The 22,354-nt window shown below is 38.0% G+C and overlaps 1 protein-coding gene across 3 annotated transcripts in view; it reads left to right on the forward strand.

Moving 5' to 3' along the window:
• The window catches only part of diaph2 (diaphanous-related formin 2), a 380,814-nt gene that overhangs the window by 182,571 nt on the left and 175,889 nt on the right, over positions 1 to 22,354 (forward strand). For all 3 annotated transcript variants that reach the window (XM_053630382.1, XM_053630381.1, XM_053630383.1), the window contains 2 exons: positions 11,116 to 11,217; positions 16,281 to 16,520. In XM_053630382.1, coding sequence (XP_053486357.1) covers positions 11,116 to 11,217; positions 16,281 to 16,520 — 342 coding nt within the window. The remainder of the gene's footprint in view (positions 1 to 11,115; positions 11,218 to 16,280; positions 16,521 to 22,354) is intronic.

Below are 22,354 nucleotides of genomic sequence, written 5' to 3' on the forward strand. Positions count from 1 at the left end.
AGATAAAAGGTCTGGAGTTGATTCCATGTGTTGAATTTGCATTTGTTAGTTGTTCATGGTAACTATCTATTTGTAGTCCAAAGAGATGATGATGCAAGTGAAAGAGGCCATCATTAGGCTGAGAAAAAAAAAAACCTATCAGAGATTTAGCAGAAACTTTAGGAGTGGCAAAATCAACAATTTGGTACATTCTTAAAAAAGAAGGAATGCACTAGTGAGCTCAACACCAAAAGGCCTGAAGACCATGGAAGACAGCTAAAGTTGATGATCACAGAATTCTTTGACCCAAGTCAAGAACACCCTCTTGGAGGTAGGTGTATCATTTTTAAATTCTACAATCAAGAGACACCTTCATGAATGTAAATACAGATGGTTTTCTCCAAGATGCAAACCACTGGTAACACTCAAGGACAGAAAGGACAGATTAGACTTTGCTAAAAAACATCTAAAAAAAAAACCCCAAAACTGCCCAGTTCTGGAACAAAATTCTTTGGACAGATGAAAATAGGATTAACTTGTATAAATTCTGAAGTATACCTTCTGCTCCGATTCAGTCAAATTCTGCAAAACTGGATGATGCTCCACAGTACAGTTGAATAATGGCCCAAAACATACACTGAAACCAACCCAAGAACTTCTTAAGGCAAAGAAATTGAATGTTCTTAAATGGCAGAGTCAGTCATCTGACCTCAACCCAGTGGAGCATGCCTTTCACTTAATGAAGATAAAACTGAAGGCAGAAAGATCCTGGCAAAGCATCTCAAAGGAGGAAACTCAGCATTTGGTGTTGTCCATGTGTTCCAGACTTCAGCCAGTCATTGACTGCAAAGGATTTGCATCCAAATATGAAAAATAATACTGTTTTCCCCCTTAAAAAAATGTTAGTGTGTCCAAATACTTTTGAGCCTGTTAAAATGGAGGGACTATATAAAATTGCTATAATTCTTAAATGGTTCATGCAATATTTTTGCAAGCCTGTTAAAGCTGAAAGTCTATCAATCACATCTTTATTGCTTCATATCAAATCCATTGTGGAGATGTACAGCAGCAAATTATTATTTTTTGTCACTGTCCAAATACTTATGGATCTGATTGTATGTGCATACATAAATATTTGTAAAGTAAGCCATAACTGAAGTTATTAAATAAAATTTTATTACTAATCTTTTGCCTGGCTTGTATAATCTGTTACGCTTAGCTGAATCTACTGTACATTTCTCTCAGTTACACAGTTTGAGTCTCAGACACTACAATATTGCCCATACCTCCTCTGTCACACTGTGCCTTTCTGCAGAAACTACCTTTATGGTTATGGTTCATTGGGCCTTTGAGGGCCTATAGCTTTGTTATTGTTTGTTATTATTGTTTATCTTATTTGTCATTCATTGACATTTTCTTCTTTGGCCTTCATATATATTTATGAGCATGCATTACCTGGCTTGCTGTGACTCAAGAGTTCGGCAGTAGCATCAGAATTTGTTCCCAGGACTCACAACAGGTGACTTGAGCAGACTGGCAAAATGTTGATTATCATTTGCATCATGTAAACTGCAGTATGGGACAGAACAATAATCATGAATGTGCACAAGATTCAAGTAGAGGACTCTGCTTGCCCCTTTGCTTAATTGAGGCTTGATTCTGGCAGAGCCTCTTCAGCATCAAATGGTCATTTAATGTCTATTTAATGGCTGAATGTAAAACTGAATCTGGTGACGCATAAAAAGCATAAACAGGGAGTTATGAAAACAATAATAAAGAATTCAGAGGCGGGGACACCTCTCACAAACCTCACAGATGGATCACATGACTTAACTTAGTAAGCTATGATAAAGTATGGAAGGTATGGTTTCCTGCTGGTGTAGTTGCTTCTCTGAATAATGCCCTCCTTACCTGGTCACTTTTGGTGGATGGTCTCTTCTATAGTGCCATATTTTTTCCATTCTCTTTGGTCTTCATGATGCTGTTTGTTTAGGTATGTTGTTTAACAAACTCTGGGACTTTTCAAGAACAGGTATATTTATATTGAGATTATGTGACACTAATTGCACACACATTGCACTCGACTCCATTCAGCTCCATTAATTGACTTCTGATGGCAAAGGGGAATACATATACAATCACATAATAATAAAAAGTTTTTTTTTTTTTTTTTTTTTTAATGAATTACTACTCTATACACCTCAACTATGGCCATAGTCAATACCAAGATAGGGAAGCTCACCTCCCTCCCACATCATTGTTTTTACTAGACCATAAGTGCAACGATACATCACAATATTTGTGATGAAACATTATAGGCATTCATACAGTCCCCTCTGAAACTATTGGAATGGCAAGCCCAATTAATTTTTTTTTGCTGTAGGGTTTGAGATCAAACGATGAATATGTTTAGAATTTCAGTTTTTATTTCCTGGTATTTATATGTAGATCTGTTAAACAACATAGAACATAGCACATTTTGTATAAGACCACCCAGTGTGTAGGCAAGCAAAAATATTGAAACATGTGACTGACAGGTGTTTCTTGTTACCTAGGTGTCCTGATAGATTGATTGTTTAAAGAGCAATAAGCTCTGAACATCTACTAATGGTTTTAACCTTCAGTTATAAACATTGGGCATTGACAGTACAACAACTTGTAATGTCCTGATGAAGAAAGAAACCAATGGTGTACTGAGCAACAGACACTGAATGATTTGACCAAGGGAAACAACAACAGCTGATGACAGAAACTTTGTGAGAGCTGTGAAGAAAAACCCAAACACAAGAGTCAGTGACATCACCAACAACCTCCACAGGGCAGGGGTGAAGATATCACAATCCACTCTTTGAAGAAGAAAACTTCGAGAGTAGAAATTTAGAGGCAGAACCACAAGATGCCAACCACTCATCAGCAGTAAGAATCGGAAAGCCAGATTGGAATTCGCAAAGAAATACACAGATGAGCCACAGAAGTTCTAGAACTAAGATTAACCTCTACCAAAGTGATGGAAAGGCCAAAGTGTGGAGAAAGAAAGGATCTACTCATCATCCAAAACACACAAGCTCATCTGTGAAACATAGTGAAGGTATTGTCAAGGCTTGAGTTTGCATGTACAGCGAAATATATCCAAATTAATCAGGAAGAACTTTATCATGCAGCAAGACAATGATCCAAAACACACTGCCAATTCAACAAAGGACTTTATTGGGGGGAAAAAGTAGAAAGTTTTAGACTGGCCAAGTCAATCACCAGACCTTAATCCAACTGAGAATGCATTTCACCTCCTGAAGAGGAGACTGAAGGGTGAAACCCTCTGAAACAAACAACAATTGAAGAGGCTGTGATAAAAGCCTGGAAAAGCATCACAAAAGAAGAAACCAACAATTTGGTGATGTCAAACCCAAATGTCTTTGGTGTATAGCACAAACAAACATGTTGTCTGTACTATTTTCAGTAAAATATAGGGTTTAAATGATTTGCAGATCATTACATTCTGTTTTTATTTACATTTTACATTGTCCCAACTTTTTTGGATATGGGGTTGTATGAAAACAGATTTTGTGTGCTAATAATTTGAAATGTTACTGTCAGTCATATTCACTTGCAATGAATAATTTATATAGGAGCCCTAGATGGTAGGTTCTCAGCCCATATTACTCACCGCTACTTCACTAAATTGTACCTGCGGCACGCATACCAGCTGGTAAGGATCAAAGAGGGGGATGAATGGAAGGAAATAGTCTATATTTTTCAGTAATTTAATTACGGTTGCTTTTTAAATAAAACACAATACTTTTGTATTATAATAATATTAAACAATAAATCAATAAACAAATACATAATTAAAGTCAATAAAAATTCAGTAAATAAACAAATAATTGTTTAAAACTAAACTCAAGTTAACTTAAATTTGATGACAGATCCATACATGCTGCGTTTTTGTGAAAGGATGCCAGAAATAAAGATTGGCTGTTTTGGTAAGTGGAAATATTCCGACTACTTTGTTCAGACAAGAACATCACTGTAAAATATACAGTTCCCTCCACTAACATTGGCACACTTAGTAAATATGAGCAATGAAGGCTCTTTATTGTTTAACCTTTTGATATTTTGTTCAAAATATTCACAAAAATTCTCTGGATATCAATGCTCTCATGGATATCAAACAATTGCAAACAACACAGGTTTATAAAAAAAAAAATCTTCGTTAAATATGTGTCCTTCAATTATTGGCACCCCAATGAATTTATATGAGAAAAATATATTTGAAGTATATTCCCATTGATATTTTAATTTTTTTTTATGTACTCTGGTGACTAGGAACAGAAAATTGTTCAACCATGACTTCCTGTTTCACAGGGGTATAAATATGAGATAACACATAGGCCAAATTCCCTTAGTCATTCATAACAATGGGTAAAACCAAGGAATATAGCTGTGATGTGTTGCAAAAGGTTGTTGAGCTTCACAAAATGGGAAGTGGCTATAAGAAGAAGAAAAAAGAATTGAATATGATGAGAATTGAGAATGTGTTATCTTATTGCCACAGCTTTTCAGCAGTAAACACCGAGACAGTGTTGGCGCACACAGAGAGGTAGCCATATGTGAAAGTACCTCATGCCCACGGTTAAATATGATGGTGGCTCTTTAATGTTTTGGGGCTGTTTTTCTGCCAGAGGACCTGGACATTTTGTTAGGATACATGGCATCATGAACTCTATCAAATAGCAACAGATATTAAATGACAATCTGACTGTCTCTGCCAGAAAGCTTAAAATGGGTCGTGGTTGGATCTTCCAGCAGGACAATGATCCAAAACATACATCACAATCAACACAAAAATGGTTTACTGACCACAAAATCAAGGTCCTCCCATGGTCATCCCAGTCCCCTGACTTGAAACCCATAGAAAACCTGTGGGGTGAACTGAAGAGGAGAGTCCACCAGCATGGACCTTGAAATCTGAAGGATCTGTAGAGATTCTGTATGGAGGAATGATCTCAGATCCCTTGCCATATATTCGCCAACCTCATCAGGCATTATTAGGAGAAGACTCAGAGCTGCTATGTTGGCAAAGGGAGGTAGCAAAGTATTGACTAAAATGGTGTCAATAATTGTGGCAAACACTTATTTAACAAAGATATATTTTTTTTTTTCGATAAACCCGTGTTTTGCTTGCAGTTGTTTGATATCCATGATAGCAGAGTATTTTTCTGAATTTTTTGAACAAAAGATCAAAATGTTAAACAATAAAGACAATTTTTCACAGTCTTCTTTGCTCATATTTACCAAGGGTGCTAATTTTAGTGGAGGACACTGTAATTTAATGTATTGATATAAATGTAAGTTTTGCTTGTGTTGCATTCACTAACATGGGAACAGGCTGGGTTAAAAATTCGCTTTTGAATCCATGAGAGGCCTGAACTGGAAGAGCTCATACAGCTACACAGTGGTAGAGCAGAGTGTATCACGCCAGCGTGTGTGAGTCATGCCAGTGCTTGCTGGGTTAGGATGTATGAGACAAACCATACTTCCTTACACACACACACACACACACACACACACACACACACACACGTACATGGAGGTTCTGGTTTTGCCCTTTTAACTTGAAGAGAGAGAGAGGAAAATGTGCAACTGTTAAGGGAACGACTGTTTCTAACTACAATAACATAAAATGATAACAGGAAGCAATGCCTGTGTCAGGAAACTTACTGACCCCTGAGACTCGCTCTAGAAACCACTTGAAGCATTCATTGTGTTGAACTATTTTGAACTATTTCAATTGCTTTTGTTTGATTTGTTCATTGTAAACAGCTGAAAGTCTGTACATTTTGACAATAAACCTGATTTGTAATGGGGGTTGAATCATTTTGATTGCAACTGTATGTTTTATACTGATAATTAAGTGTCTCTCGTTAATTATGAGACACAGCTAGTATGAAAATGTGACTTTTTTTAAAAATAGACTGCAGCTGAATTGCAACCTAATCGGATTTAGGCTATTTGCATTGACAATGTGATGTTAATTAGTCACCGGACAGATTTCTAAATACAGTGTGATAGTTATACAATTTGAAATACATCGGCAATATGTTTTGGTCTTAATGCTTGGACAAAAATGTGTGCTTTTACAGTATATATTAGGAGTTGGTAAAACTTACAGCGTAAAGCACAACTTTTTCAGAGAAACACTACCCTGCTGTTAAAAATCCTTCTGTGCAAGACTTATAAAACTGAATGGGTGAAACCAGTTGATATTTAAAATAATATAAAATAAAACTATATATCACCTAACTCCAAAACTATGTTTCCACATAGTATTCTAAGAGTCTTCTAGTGTAGTGTGTTCTAATATAGTTTCTAGAAATCCATGGTGGAAGCTGGCTGGGTAGGAAGTCCACAGGTAGGAAGTCCACAGTTAGGAAGTAGTACATACTTAGCAGTAGGAAGACCACAGTTTAACGTTTCAGTGGTAGGCAAAGATGGTGCAGAGCTACATCCAAATTTGAGGATAAATTCAATTAAAATGGGGAGACAGATTGACCAACATCTCTCACACCTGCAGGAAATAGACATTAGCTACTCCGTACAGACAAAAATCCCAGTGTTTAGTATGTGTCACCAGTTGTACTGACAAAAGTTAAAGGAGTTACAAGTCTCATATGTCCACTTGCTCATCTCTCCTGTTGTCTGAATTCTTTCACTTTGATAAAGAGTTTATTGCTAGGATAATTTTTATTGATTGTGCTTGTCACTGTAATTTGACTTTGTATAGGTAAGATGCATTTGAGAAAGTATTACATACAAAGAGTACAAAGGGTAGAGAAGTCTTAGTAAGGTGTCTGGTGACCACAACAGCTTCAGTGTGCCTTGCCATCAATTCTACAAGTCTCTGTAACTGTGTTGGAGGGATGAACACCATTCTTCCAAAAGATATTCCTTCAGTTTGTGTTTTTATGATAGTGATTGAGAGCACTGTCTAACACATTGGTCCACTTGCCATCTTGATCCAAAATTTACATATGTACAGTGGTGCTTGAAAGTGTGTGAACCCCTTAGAATTTTAGCCCATTCCACAGGACAGAACAGCTTCAACTCTGTTGAAGGATGTTGGTGGGTTTCCTCACTTTAACTGCTTGCTTTCCACAACATTTCTATTGGATTAATGTCAGGACTTTGACTTGGCCATTCCAAAACATTAACTCTTTTTCTTCTTTGACCATTCTTTGGCAGAACGTATTGTGTGCTTAGTGTCATTTTCTTGCCACATCACCCACTTTCTTTTGAGATCCAGTTCATGAACAGATGTCCTGACATTTTCCTTTAGAATTTGCTGGTATAATTCAGAATTCATTGTTCCATCAGTCATGGCAAGCCATCCTGGCCCAGATGCAGCAAAACAGGCCCACACATAATACTACCACCAGCATATGTCACAGATGGGATAAGGTTCTTATGCTGAAATGCAGTGTTTTCCTTTCTCCAAACATAACTTTTAAACCAAAAGGTCTATTTTGGTCTCATCATTCCCATTCCAATAAATATTGCTCCACTAGCCTTCTGGCTTGTCCATGTGATCTTTAACAAACTGCAGAGTGGCTACAATGTTCTCTGGAGAGCAGTGGCTTTCTCCTTGCAGCCCTGCCATGCACACCATTGTTGTTCAGTGTTCTGCTGATGGAGGAGTCATGAACATGAACATTAGTCAATGTGAGAGAGGCCTTTAGTTGCTTAGAAGTTACCCTGGCTCCTTTTTGACCTCACAGACTATTACATGTCTTGCTCTTGGAGTGATCTTTGTTGTTCGACCACTCCTGGGGAGGGTAACAATGGTCTTGAATTTCCTGCATTTCTACGCAGTCTGTCTGACATTGGTGGAGTCCAAACTCTTTAGAGGTTGTTTTGAAACTTTTTCCAGCCTCATGAGCTTCAACTACTTTCTGAGGTTCTCAGAAAATTCATTTGTTTACGCCATGATACACTTCCCCAAAGGTTGTGAAGATCAGACTCTTATATATCCCTTTCTTCTATACATAAAACAAGCCACTCATTTACACCTGATTGTCATCTCACTAATTGAAAACACCTGACTCTAATGTCATCTTCAAATTAACCGCTAATTCTAGAGGTTCACATACCTTTGCCACTCACAAATATGCAATATTGGATCATTTTCCTTAATAAACAAATGACCAAGTATAATATATTTGTCTTATTTGCTTAATTGGGTTCTCTTTGTCTACTTTTATGACTTGTGTGAAAATCTGATGATGTTTTAGTTAATATTTATGCAGACTCAAAATTCCCCAGATCTGACCAAGCATCTGTGGGATGTGCTGGACAAACAAGTCTGTTCCATTGAGGCCCCACCTCGCAACTTACAGGACTTAAAGGATCTCCTGCTAATGTCTTGGTGCTAGATACCACAGCACACCTTCAGAGGTCTTGTGGATTCCATGCCTCGATGGGTCAGAATATGTGGCAGGTGGTTTTACTGTACCAACACATCAACTTTGAGAACTGACCGTTCACTTGCTGCCTAATATATCTCTAATACAATCAAATAAACCAAAGCAAATAAACAAACCAAAAGAGTCAATTGCACTCTGATTTGTACTTGATAAATTGATGCAAAGCCTCATGTATTAGAGACTTTCTCTTTTCCCTTGTAATCATAAGTATTTTTGTGGGCCTGCTTAAGGTTGGCTTGAACTGTTTTTCATTGTTCAAGCAAGGGTGTGATTTTGCACTCACTTCATCATGGTTCTGTCCTATTTTTTTATGCCTGAATTGTTGACTGACAGGTAATCAAGGCAAGAGTAAGAATAATGAGTAACAGCAAGCAGGTGCCTTTTCCAGTTGGGAGAACCCAGTTGGCTGAGTGATTATCCTGGCAGGATCCATTGACTCAGCACTGCTCTGCTCCCCCAGATGCAGATTGTATCTGGTAGCCTGGAGAGAGCTGACTGACTCATCCCTGTTTGGGATATGCTTCTGTTGAATACTTCCATATGCCTCCAAATTTGTGTCATTTACTGATTATATGGGGTTGTGATAAACAAAAAATCTTTAATTATGCTTCATCTCGGATTGTTTGCACCACCTTCTAACTTCTAACTTCTGCCTCCAGTCTGACAGCTACATATTTGAGCATTTCACCATATGCTGCTGAAAAGAAGTCTAAATGAGAAACCGGTAAATGCTAATTGATTGTCTCTTATCTGAGTGATGGAAGAGGAAAAACAACTCAAGAATCAGATTTAGGGAAACAGCAGAAATGTTGATCACTGCGTTTGCTTCTGTGCTGTCATGCTCCATTGTGATTGAGTGATCCACAGTCATTTATTTGTTTACTAATTAGAGTTGAGTTGTTCTGCATTTCTAGTTTACTGTTTAGGTGTCTACACTTTTAATCCTGTTATATTAAAGCTCCATGTTCCTTTTTAGTTAAAAAGTAGCTAATTTGGCCAGCAACCCAAAAGGGAAAGAGTCATATGAGAAAGATCTGTGAGAAAGGGCAAAGGGAATTTTTATAACTAATTATTGTTTACAAACCTACCTAACTTCTAATTATTAACTACTATTATGATTTCAACATACAGTGAAATATCAGTTGGCGAGACCAGGATTTTGTTTGCTTTGTATTTATTCTCACTCCTTTTTTTTCCAGTGGTTTAAACTTCGGAAGCTGACCAGGCAGAAAAATAATAAACAAAATTTCTCTCTAACTATACAAAAAGGAACTAATTAAGCTAAAAAGAAAGAAAACAAAAATACACTTCCTTCCTTCACTCCCTAGCTAACCCAAAACCAAGAGAAAATGAATTAACATAAATGGCGCTGACTTCCTAACCACGATTAACAGTGCACTATTTACAAAGGTGACAATTAGTGTGTGTAATTTACAAGAAATATAAATAAATAAATGAGCTGCACAAAACAATGGCAATGATCTACCCCACCAATCCCAAAGCATGAGGCAGGAGCAGGCGTGTACAAGTTGTGATTGTGACGCATTGTACTGGACGGGGCCTAAAGGTGGAGGAGGAGACAAAAGACACCCATACCACCACCGACACTGATACACGATTGGCACATAGTACAAACAAAAATACGACTGAGAACGTAACAACTACTATGTGCTTCTTCATTCCTCTTTGTTTCTGCCACTAACTAACATTAAGCTGAAGCTTTCCCCTAAATGTGACACTCGGGTTGATGCTCATAAGTAATTTTTGTAAAACTTGTATAATACAGAGGAGGTGACAATAACAGCAGCAGATTATTGTATCCATTTTAAGACATTTCATTTTGAATACTCCTTGAGCGTGTAATGACTTTCCATTAGCAATCAAGCTGAGCTTCTGCATGCAAATCCCACCTCAAAAGAAGATATCAAAATTAGTAGAACCTTTCTAGCTGACTAAAGTATGCTTTGAGCTAGTAAATACTAGATTGCCATTCGCTGCCCTTTCAGGATGCCCTCAGTATTCAGTACTTTCACAGTATTTGTCCAGCCTTACTTTCCCATAATCCTGCTAGTCATGCAAAATTAGGCAGGTTTAATGAGATAGAAAGCCTCCAGAAGCCCCAAGACTAAAATAAATAAATAAATAAAGTCCCATGCTCCTCTTCATTTATGCTTCTGACATTTTACAGGCACAATTAACATTTAAGGATGCGGCTGAGTCCCCTACCAACATCTTCAGAGCACATATATTCATAGGAATGATTGCAAAATTTGCCTGACAAAATGAAAAGGACAATGGCTACTTTCCCAAAAGCTTTCCCTAACTGATGTAATCTCCCTCAATATCAGTCTCCTTTACTCTTCCAGCTTCAAGGTGATGAGCTTATCTAGCCAAAAATGATTTGTCTTTGCCAACATGGTTAAAATTGGAGTGAGGCATATGTTGAATAGTTCCTCTTGAGTTCAGCTTTTTAAAGGAAATCAGTGTGCTCTATGTTCACACTTTCTTTGCATATTGAGATAGTGGTAGGAGTAATGGGGGAAACAGGAAGTTTTAGAGATCCAATGTATGACATATGAGTGAACTTGTTAGACTAGAGCTGTATGACGTCCTGTGCACCTTTGGAGACTAATGATTGCTATTTGTTGTATGTTTACAGAACCTGATCAAGAATCTCCCTGAACAGAAGGAGCTGAGCTCTCTTGCTGAGCTGAAGAGTGAGTACGAGGAGCTGTGCGAGTCAGAGCAGTTTGGCATTGTGGTATGTATTGGAGGCAGTGCACAAACACAAGCAGCTGTCACTGAGACATCAGGGAGCAAACACACTTTCCTTTTGATGATGTCTTTCAGTTTTTCTAAGCTGTTTTCTTTTTCTGGACATTGGTTTTCTTTATCTCTTCTGGCTCAATGCTCCTCTTTTCTGCCCAATTTTCAATCTTTCTCCAGTGCACATTCAATCCCCCTTACCACTCTTTCTGTCCTTGTCTTATGTTGCCTCTCTGTGACACTGACACCTCCCTCCCACCAGCTCACCCCACCTTAGTCCCTTTGCATAACTTGTTGTAAAAATGAGTACCTCTGTACATGTAAAGGATTTGAAGCTGAGATCCCGACAGAGAGAGAGAGGACTGAGAAATTAAGAGTAGCAAGAAAAGAAGTGAGATAGTATCAATCTTGAAATCTTGATTTATTTTCATTATCATAGCTTGCTAAGCATTATATCCACAGTTATGTAACTTGGTCAGTAGTTAGATAGAGAGATATGTAATGTTTGTAAAGTGTTTTAGCTGTCATTTATGCAGATTCTCAAGCCACTAGGGGCGAAAAAAATGAACACTAATAATATAGCTGCAAGCAGCGATGACACTCTCATATATGTATGTAATGTATATATTATAGAGGTATTTATATGTTTATAATATATTTACACCTATATTTATCCCCCAAGGCTTATAATTGAACATGTAGATATGCATGTAGATAGCCTCAGGCCTGGATTCGTATCAAATATGTGAAGTTTGGTACAGATTGAACATTGTATGTTTGAGTTATAACAACTTCCTGTTTTGTGGCATTAATAGCATGGTTTAGCACTTAGCTAACTGTTGCAAGCATGGTGTAACATGGTTCTAGCATGTTACTAGCATATTTACCACTTACTGGCATATTTTAATATGTTGGTAGGACTGCATCACAGTGTAAAACATGGCACTTCCTGTTGCCAGTAGGTTATGCTATGACTATAACTGAATCTTGGCATGTAGATGTCTTCAGACCAGGACTTTTATCAAACTTGTGAAGTTTGGAGCAGAATGGACATTGTATGTTTGCGTTATAACAACTTCCTGTTTCATGGCGAAACATCAAACTTTGTGAGACACCCACACCAGTGAAATTAGCATTGTCAAGGCCTTTAGATGAGACTGACTGAATATCGATCTATGAAATCTCTAGGAGGACTAGGTTAAAGTATGAGGCCTGGAAATGGCAAAAACACAGCAAAAATGTAAGAGAAAAATCAAATGGGCATGTATTTTTGTATGTATTGGCATGATACACATGTCTACCGAATTTTGTACATGTAGGTGAAATGTAGCGTGAGGTGCACATCATTGAAATTTTGTAGGTGGTGCTATCGAACCATTTTGCCACACTCAGTTCTAAAACCTGTATCAGATGTAAATGTTCGCCACTTTTGAGGTGTGTGCAAAGTTGAATGAGTTTTTGAGCATGTTAGAAAACTAACAAAAACAATAGGGGTCTTCGCTCCTTTTGGGCTTGACCCCTAATAATAAACAGAGCAGATACAATAGGGCCTCACACCTCCAGTGCTCGGGCCCTAATAATAATAATAAATGGAGCAGATCCAATAGGGCCTCGCACCAGCGGTGCTCCGGCCCTAATAATAATAAACGTAGCAGATCCAATAGGGCCTTGCACCAGCGGTTCTCATTTATTGTTTAGAAGATATGAGACACTTCCTGCTGCCAGTTGGTGCCGCACTGAATGTGACTCACAGTAGTCACATCCATGTGATCATCCCCTGTGACCAAACATACAGTTCAAGTTTGATCTAAAGCCCTCATTGCCTGCAGAAGATATGAGACACTTCCTGTAAAACTTCCTATTGGATGGAGCTAATGAGCTAATTTCATTTTGAAAGTTGTCTGGTTTGATGAGAGCAATATATTTACCAAGTTTGGTGACTGTAGGTAAAACTGACCCCACCATTTTAGTCAAAAGGGGGCGCTACAGAACCCCTCCTCCACGCCCACGTCTACGCTTTTGCCTATGACTAACGGCTGACTACTCTGATGTGTGTGCCAACTTTCATGAAATTTTAAGAATGCTAAGATCCTCAAAACACTAGAAAAATGTATTTATGTCTGCTGCGTTACCTATTTACCTGCAGCACTATTTAAGATATCAAAAATCCCTTAACAATTTGACATCAGCCCTGTCTTGCCATTACTCTGACAAAGTTTGGGGAGATTTAGGTAAAGATAAGAGGATTATTGCAAAGTCTGTTGTAAGTCACACACTTTCTGCTGCCAGTTGGTGGCGCTATGACCGTGACTCACAGTAGCCGCATCCATGTGATCAGCCCCCAGTACCAAACATACAGCTTAAGTTTGATATTTAGAGTTTGGTATTTAGAGTAATATTTTATGAATTTTTTAAATAATAGGTCTATAGTTTCTACTACAGTGGTTATAAACTTTGTACACACCTCTTTTAAATTGCAAGATTTTGTGATGTAAAAAAAAAAATTAAACCAAGATAAATCACACCAGATCTTTGCATGTTTAATGTGATATAGCAGCAAACAAAATTGTGAAAAAGTGAAAAACAAATAGAAATTTTTGGATACCAACCACAACACCCCACACTTGTGATTGTGTTAGAATTAATTAATTGAAGGGTTGTACGGACAAGTTTTTTTTTATATATAAATGGCATCCCTTTATTGTATACTTTATGGAGTTACAGACACTTCCCACTTAAATTTTTGTGCCTGTTGTTGGGTCTTACAATACCTATATAACCAGCGACAGTTATTGGGTAGCCATGATGAGCCGGGGCGGGGGGCGGGTACTTTTAATTTTGTTTTCCTTTGTTAGTATAAAAAGAAAAAAAAAAACCTGTGAATGTTTACTGCTGTTTGTTGCTCAATTTGTTTTTTTTTCTTTTCAATGGAATATTTGGGAAAGGGAGGGGAGGAGAGAAGAGAAAAGGTGATGTTCAGCAGACATGTTTGGTAGACATGTTCAGCAGAAATGTTCAGCAGAAATGTTTAGTTCAGCAGAAATGTCCAGCAGAAATGTTTAGTTCAGCAGAAATGTTCAGCAGAAATGTTTAACAGAAATTTTCAGCAGAAATGTTTAGTTCAGCAGAAATGTCCAGCAGAAATGTTCAGCAGAAATGTTAGGTTCAGCAGAAATGTTCAGCAGAAATGTTAGGTTCAGCAGAAATGTATAGCAGAAATGTTTAGTTCAGCAGAAATGTTCAGCAGAAATGTTTAGTTCAGCAGAAATGTCCAGCAGAAATGTTCAGCAGAAATGTTTAGCAGAAATGTTTAGTTCAGCAGAAATGTCCAGCAGAAATGTTAGGTTCAGCGGAAATGTTCAGCAGAAATGTCTAGCAGAAATGTTTAGTTCAGCAGAAATGTTCAGCAGAAATGTTTAGTTCAGCAGAAATGTCCAGCAGAAATGTTCAGCAGAAATGTTAGGTTCAGCAGAAATGTTCAGCAGAAATGTCTAGCAGAAATGTTTAGTTCAGCAGAAATGTTCAGCAATAATGTTCAGCTCAGCAGAAATGTTTAGTTCAGCAGAAATGTCCAGCAGAAATGTTCAACAGAAATGTCCAGCAGAAATGTTCAGCAGAAATGTACAGCAGAAATGTTCAATAAAAATGAAACTGGAAAAAAAAAAAGAAAAAAAAAGAATTAATTAATTACTGTCATCATTGAAGTAATTTTGATTAACCCCAAATAAAGATCAGCTGTTCTGTAGGATTTTCTTGATTTTCCAAAGTCAAACTTGCACAAAACATCGAACCTTCAGGTGGATGGGCTACTACAGTTGAATACCACAGAGGGTTCCCCTCATGTCAGCCAAGAACTGGAATCTGTGGTTATCATGGCCACATGCTCACAGAAACTGGGCAGATGAAGATTAGAAAAAAAAACCCCACCAGCCTTTTTCCAGTCTTTCACCTGTATCTTATTCCAGTCTGTGCCTATGCCTCAGATTCTTGTTCTTGGCTTATAGGAGTGGAACCTGATGTGGTCTTCTGCTGTTGTAGCTCATCCATCTGAAGGTTTAATGTGTTGTGCATTCTGAGATGTTTTTCTGCTCACCACAGTTATAAAAAATAAAGCTTATTTGAGTTACTATAGACTTCCTGTCAGCTTAAACCATTCTGGTCATTCTCTTCTTATCTCTCTCATCAACAATGTGTTTCAGCTTGCATACCCTCTGTACACTAGATGTTTTTTGTTTGCACCATTCTGTGTAAACTCGAGAGACTGTTGTGTGAGAAATTCTCAGGAGATCAGCAGTTTCTGAAACGCTCAAACCAGTCCATCTGGCACCAACAACCAAACCACAGTTAAAGACACACACTTTCCTCATTCTGATGTTTGATATGAACATTAGCTGAAGCTCTTGACCTGTATCTCCATGATTTTATACATTGTGCTGCTGCCACGTGGTTGGCTGATTGTTTAATTGCCCTTTAATGTCTTCTGTGTTATGCAAATTATGTTTTCCAATGTGCCAATCCATTAACTGGTGAGGGAGATCTAGGTGCAGATGAAGGTTAAATGCATTCTTTAATCTTATTAATCAAATATCTGACTCCAATGCACTGTGAATTTCAGTGTACCTGCATTATCTGACTCCAGTTTATAAGGTTAATGTCAAGGATTTCAAACAATCAACAAGCTAAAATTTTAAACTGAATTTCCAAGGTAGTCTTCCTCTCAGTGTACCCCATGCTCAATGACCCGGCAACTCTCCTAGTAGCGCTTAAATCTGTAATTCATCTGAGGCATGCAAGTCGTGCACAAATGCATCATTAAAGTCTCATTGTACACATATAAAATAGCACATTTTTAAACAATAGATTTGTTTTTAAACTATAGATTTGTTAGATCAACATTAATATAATAACAGGGAACTGACAAATTTGGATTTTATTTTTTGGATATTTGCTTAATGATTGAATTTACCCAATATGTACTCAGACACAATGTGAATATACTGTATAGGCATTATATATAGGCATATACATCTTTGAAATGTCATTTTCTTTCATTTGTAGATGAGCTCAGTGAAGCTATTGCGCCCTCGTCTGAATGGAATCCTGTTCAAGCTGACGTTCGAGGAGCAAGTAAACAACATCCGTCCTGACATCATGAACGTCACCTTTGCATGTGAGGAAGTGAAGAAGAGTGAGAGCTTTAGCAAGCTCCTGGAATTGGTACTGCTTGTGGGAAACTACATGAATGCAGGCTCCAGAAATGCCCAGACTTTTGGGTTTAACATCAACTTCCTCTGCAAGGTACTGTTTATTTATTTCTGTTTATCTTTTATACTCTCATAATTTTACACATCCTAATGAAGATCCAAAAAATCATTACAATGGCTAGCCTCATACAAAGCTTTGAAAACGGCTTGATTAGTAGATTGTATCTCTGTATTTAGAATTTTGACTTTACACCTGACCAAAAATGGGTATTTTTGAAAACACTGAACACTGTATTTCTGAACAAATTTTACATGGTTTCTCTATTAAAATGGCAGCCCTGAGTTCGGAGTTCTTATTTTGTGTTATTAGCTGAGCTGATTGGTTGGCTGGAGATCATGCAGAAGCTTTAAAGAGCCTGTTAACCTAGTGTCATAATTACCATCTTACTATTATCCATAGTTATCGTTTCCCCCTTTTAGTTTCCCTTCAGTTCAGAGATTTTTTTTTCTGTCATTTTGTTCTGGACAATTTGATTTTGAAGTAGAGGTGATGTCAGGTCTACCAAAGGTCTGCAGAAACTAAAATGACTTGCTTGCTCAATATTTGTTATATGATTATCTAACCCCAACCTTAACCCTATGGGCCATATTTAGAAGTTATGGGAGAGTTACAGTCCCCTCTGAAAGTATTGGAACAGCAAGGCCAATTCATTTTTTGTGCTATACACTGAAGATATTTGTGCTTGAAATCAAAAGATGAATTGGATAATAGATCAGAATTTCAGCTTTCATTTCCTGATATTTACATCTAGATGTGTTAAACAACTTAGAACATGACACCGTTTGTGGCAGACAGCCCAATTTTGTGGTGAGCAAAAGTATAGGAATAGATAATCTTAATGTAAATTAATACTTATTTGGTTGCATATCCTTTGCTTGCAATAATTCCATCAAGCTGGGGACCTATTATCACCAAACTGTTACATTCTTCTTTTGTTTTAAGCCTTTTCTAGGCTTGTACCACAGCTTCTTTTCTGTTGTTCTTTGTTTTGGGGGGTTCATCCCTTCAGTCTCCTCTTCAGGAGGTGAAATGCATGCTTACAATATTTGGTTTAAGGCCTGGTGATTGATTTGTCTAGTCTAAAACCTTCCACCTTTTCCCCCAATTATGTCCTTTGTTGTGTTAGATTAGATTGTATGCATTTCTCTGTAAATTTGTTTCTGTAGACTTTTGAATTAATTCTGTTGCTACCACTGTGAGCTACATCATCAATAAAGATTAGTGAGCCTGTTCCAGAAGCAGCCATACAAACTATGTCACAAATGACAAAAGTGGCGACTTTTGAGGAACGTCAGCTAGACCCAGTGAACTGTGCAATAGCTACAGTCATGGAGTTCTTACAAGGATGTTTCTCAGCAGGGTTGGCTCCTTCTACATCAGGGTCTATGTGGCCACCATTTTGGCCAGCCACAACCCTATTGATGGAGCCTCTGTGGTGCAACATCCTCTAGCTTCGAGGTTTATGCATGGTATCAGGCGGCTGAGGCCCATCTGCAGACCATGCATACCTTCCTGGGACCTTTCTGGGGTCCTGGAAGGTTTGTCAGGTGCCCCATTTGAGTCCTTAGAGTCAGCCTCAGAGAAGCTTCTGACTCTAAAGGTAGCTCTTCTGCTGGCCCTGGCATCTCTTAAGTGAGTAGGAGCTCTACAAGCTCTCTCTGTCTTTGTCTGTCTCTCTTGACTTTGCCCCTGGATTAGCCAAAGCCTTCCTATATACTAGGCCAGATTATATTCCTAAAGGGCCTTTGTCTGCTGCCCAGCCAGTAGTGTTGCAGGCTTTCTGCCCTCTTCTGTTCCTCACACCAGAACAAGAGAAATTGCACCTACTGTGTCCAGTAAGGGTTCTCTGTACTTATGTCAACCACTTCGGCCAGTGGTGTAAGTCTGAGCAGCTGTTGGTCTGTTTTGGCGGCGACAGTGGAGGTGATGCTGTGTTGAAGCATTGCATCTGTAATTGGATAGTGGAAGCAATCTCTATTGCTTATGAGGTGCTCGGTCTCACTACACCTCTGGGCATAAGGGCTCATTCCATTAGAGGTGTCGCTTCCTCAAAGGCTTTGTCCAAAGGGGTCCAAAACATCCTTACAGGATGTGTGTGCTGCAGCGGGGTGGTCTACGTCACACACATTCATTCGAAATTACAGCCTGGATATACATTCCACCCCGGGCTCGAGTGTCTTGCAGTGACCCTCGGGCTCGGATATTTTCATACAGGCCATACCCTCAGTATAATGGAGTGGGTATTGTCGTTCCCACAGCGTGTAGCTCACGCAACGTTGAGTTCCCTTTGAAAGGGAAGGTCTGGGTTACACATGTAAAACTGTTCCCTGAGAAGGGAACGAGACGTTGCGTAGCTTTGTCATTTCAGAATAATGTTCCTCAATGTAAAATTGCGAAAACCATCAATAGCTCATCATCTACAGTACATAATATCATCAAAAGATTCAGAGAATATGGAGAAATCTCTGTGCGCGAAGGACAAGGGTGAAAATCAATATTGCATGCCTGTGATGTAGAAAACTGTTGGTCAGACGAATCGAAATTTGAAATTCTTTTTGGAAACCATGGACGCCATTTCCTCTAAACTAAAGAGGACTAAAGAGAAGAGGGACCATCCAGCTTTTTATCAGTGCTCAGTTCAAAAGCCTGCATCACTGATGGTATATGGGTGCATTAGTGCCTATGGAATGGGCAGCTTTCACATCTGGAAAGGCACCATCAATGCTAAAAGGTATATACAGAACAACATATGCTTCCATCCAGATTCCATCCCATCTTTACTTCTGAGAGACTCTGCCTCTATAAGATGCTCTTTTTATAACCAATCATGTTACTGACCTCTTGCAAATTAATCTATTTAGTTGCAAAATGTTCCTCCAGCTGTTTCTTTTTAGTAAAACTTGCTTTTCCAGCCGTTTGCTGCCCTGTCCCAACTTTTTTGAGACATGTTGCCGGCATCAAATCAAAATTAATGTATTTTTTCTTTAAAATGGTACATTTCCTTAGTTTAAAGATTTGACATGTTTTCTATGTTCTATTGTGAATAACATAAGGGTTTATGAGATTTGCAAATCATTGCATTCTGTTTTTATTTACATTTTACACAGCGTCCCAACATTTTTGAAATTGGAGAATTGTACGTGAACATTGCCAGACTGATTGTGTGTGTCAAACACTACTCTGAGTTATTACATGGTTAAAAACTTTATTCATCCCATCAGAGAAAATGTTGTCACTTGTCAATTATGTGAGTGAGTCATTTCTATAAATAGATCATGAGGTGCAACATTATTTTTGCTGAGTACATGATTACTGTTATACAGATGTGGCCTTTAAGAATGCACGTTTTTTCACATGGTATCATGCGATTCGTCACGTGTGATCACGCGGTATACTGCAGGCACGGCTGTAAGAATCTACATTCATTTATTGTGCTTCACACAATAACCACCAGGTGGTGCATGTAACAACATACTGTAGCTGAGCACAGTATAATAAAAATGGAATGTGTGGTCGAATGGTTCACATAAAAATATTACGTTTCTCATAAAAACTTACGATAAACCTAATTTCTAGTTTCTAATTACAAGCTCATGTAAAATATAAAGTGAGTGTGATTGCATCTCGAAGTACAGGTACAATAGCTATATTATTTAAGTTAAGGAGGTTTTGTACGTGTGCTAGGATAGTGCAGCGGTAACATGCAGGTTTACTATTCCAGTGAATGGGGTTCGAGCCTCAACTCAACTAACTGTTTCTTAAATGAGCAGGGGTTTTTTCACTGTAGAAAGTTCATCAAGGTAACATTGAATGAATTCCACATGAACAACACTGACTGGAGGCCCATGCCAATTAGAAAGATTCAGATGATGGACTTTTAGCAAGTTATTGTCATTCATTCATATAATTCCAACAATTATTACTTTTTTCACTATTTAGCTGTATTTTTATTTTAAGGAGCTAATAAATTGCATATATAAAAGTGTAATTTGTGTGATTTTTAGGTTATTCGTCATTTAGTACAGCTTCTGACTAACAAATCAAAACAGACTTGTGATTTGATTACATAATGCTTATTAATTCAGAAAAAGAAGTAACTAAATACAAAAATGCTACTTTAAATTTTAACTCTGACAGCATGCTTTCAGTTGATTGATGGCCCATTTATATTTTTGATGAGCTGCAGAGATATTCAAGAAAACTATATTATATATTTTTGAATTTAATATGAAAATTATTTTATTTACAATTGTTGTGTTTGTGATTTTTATTCGTTATGTAGAACATTCAGATCAAGCAATAGGCGCATTTTTTATAGCCTACCATTTAATTTTCCAGTTTAACTTTTATTTAACTGTAGCTCAAAAAATAAATGAATGCTTTGTAACATTATTTTACAATGACAGAAATTACTGCCTATTCCAAATGCAGTTTGACCTTTTCCATCTTCAGAACACTGAACGAATATTGTTCATGCTAGGGGACATTTTTTTTCTAGATTGTTTGCAATTTTATAATGAGTCTTATTGAGAAACTGATAATTTCTTACTGACCTGTTTCAGTGTCCCACCAGTTACAATTGTGACCAAGAATTTTTTAAAGTACCACTAACTTTTTAAAAACTTTTTTAAGAAAAAGAACACCGTTTGTTTAATTGGGCAATCCAGGGAGTAAAATGCATATGCTGTAGCTTCAATAGCTTTGGATTCACATGCAAATATACTGGGAGATTAATAAGCAAATATCATCTTTAAATAATCTTTTAGCTCATCAAATTGAAGGGGAGGAGCAGAAGCATAAAACTTGGAGAGTCATATAAATTCTTTCCAGGTCAAGTAATTTGCATGTATTTGCTGTCTATGACATCACAATGGAGGCAAAAGCATTTTACTCAAAGAGAAGTGCTGCTGAGAGGTGATAATAGTTGGGGGGAAGCGGAGATCCATGCGTCAGTAAGTAACTGGCAAAAAAGTTGCAGGATTCATCCTCTTCAAAAACACAGAATTTCTTTGTTACTGAACCCAATCCTACGGAAGCCCTTAACTGCCATATATTATTATTTTTCTTTGCCTTTATCCTTTTATTTACATTTTGCACATCGTTTATATGTTGATGCTGACAGTTGTGAGGAAGACAGTCTCTTTTTTTTTAAGCTGGAAACCCCCACAGGTGCCTTTCTTTCAGCAGAGGGAAAGTTTGAAATTATGGCCCTGTGCCATGCATGGGGTTTATTCATGTAAAAAATGAGGTTGCTGGTACTGCCATCCTTATGGAGGTCTGCAAATAGAGTCTCTGGATTTTCTGTCAATCTCTTGTTTTTGTAAACTAGCAAGAGCAACCTCAAGATCATCTGTCCTCATCCTACTCAACCTCTCTGCTGCTTTCGACAATGTGAATCATCAGATCCTCCTGTCAGCTCTCTCCAGCCTAGGCATCACCAGAACGGCTCTGCGCTGGGTGGAATCCTATCTCTCAGACAGATCCTTCAAGGTATTGTGGAGGGGAGGTATTTCTGAAACTCAGCAACTCACAACTGGGGTTCCTCAAGGGTCAGTTCTGGGTCCACTGCTTTTTTCTGTTTACACTACATATCTGGGGCAGGTGATTGAGTCTCATGGCTTCTCATACCATTGCTATGCTGATGACACCCAGCTCTATTTGTCCTTCCAGCCTGTGGATCCATCTGTCTCTGTACAAATCTCTGCTTGCCTGTCTGACATCTCTGACTGGATGAGGGAACACCACCTTAAGCTCAACTTGGCAAAATCTGAGCTTCTCGTCATCCCAGCCTGCCCCTCAATCAACCACAACCTCACTGTACAGCTTGGCTCGACCACACTCAAGCCAACTAGGACAGCCAGGAACCT

This window comes from Ictalurus furcatus, chromosome 8, assembly GCF_023375685.1.
Source record: "Ictalurus furcatus strain D&B chromosome 8, Billie_1.0, whole genome shotgun sequence".
Lineage (NCBI taxonomy): Eukaryota > Metazoa > Chordata > Actinopteri > Siluriformes > Ictaluridae > Ictalurus > Ictalurus furcatus.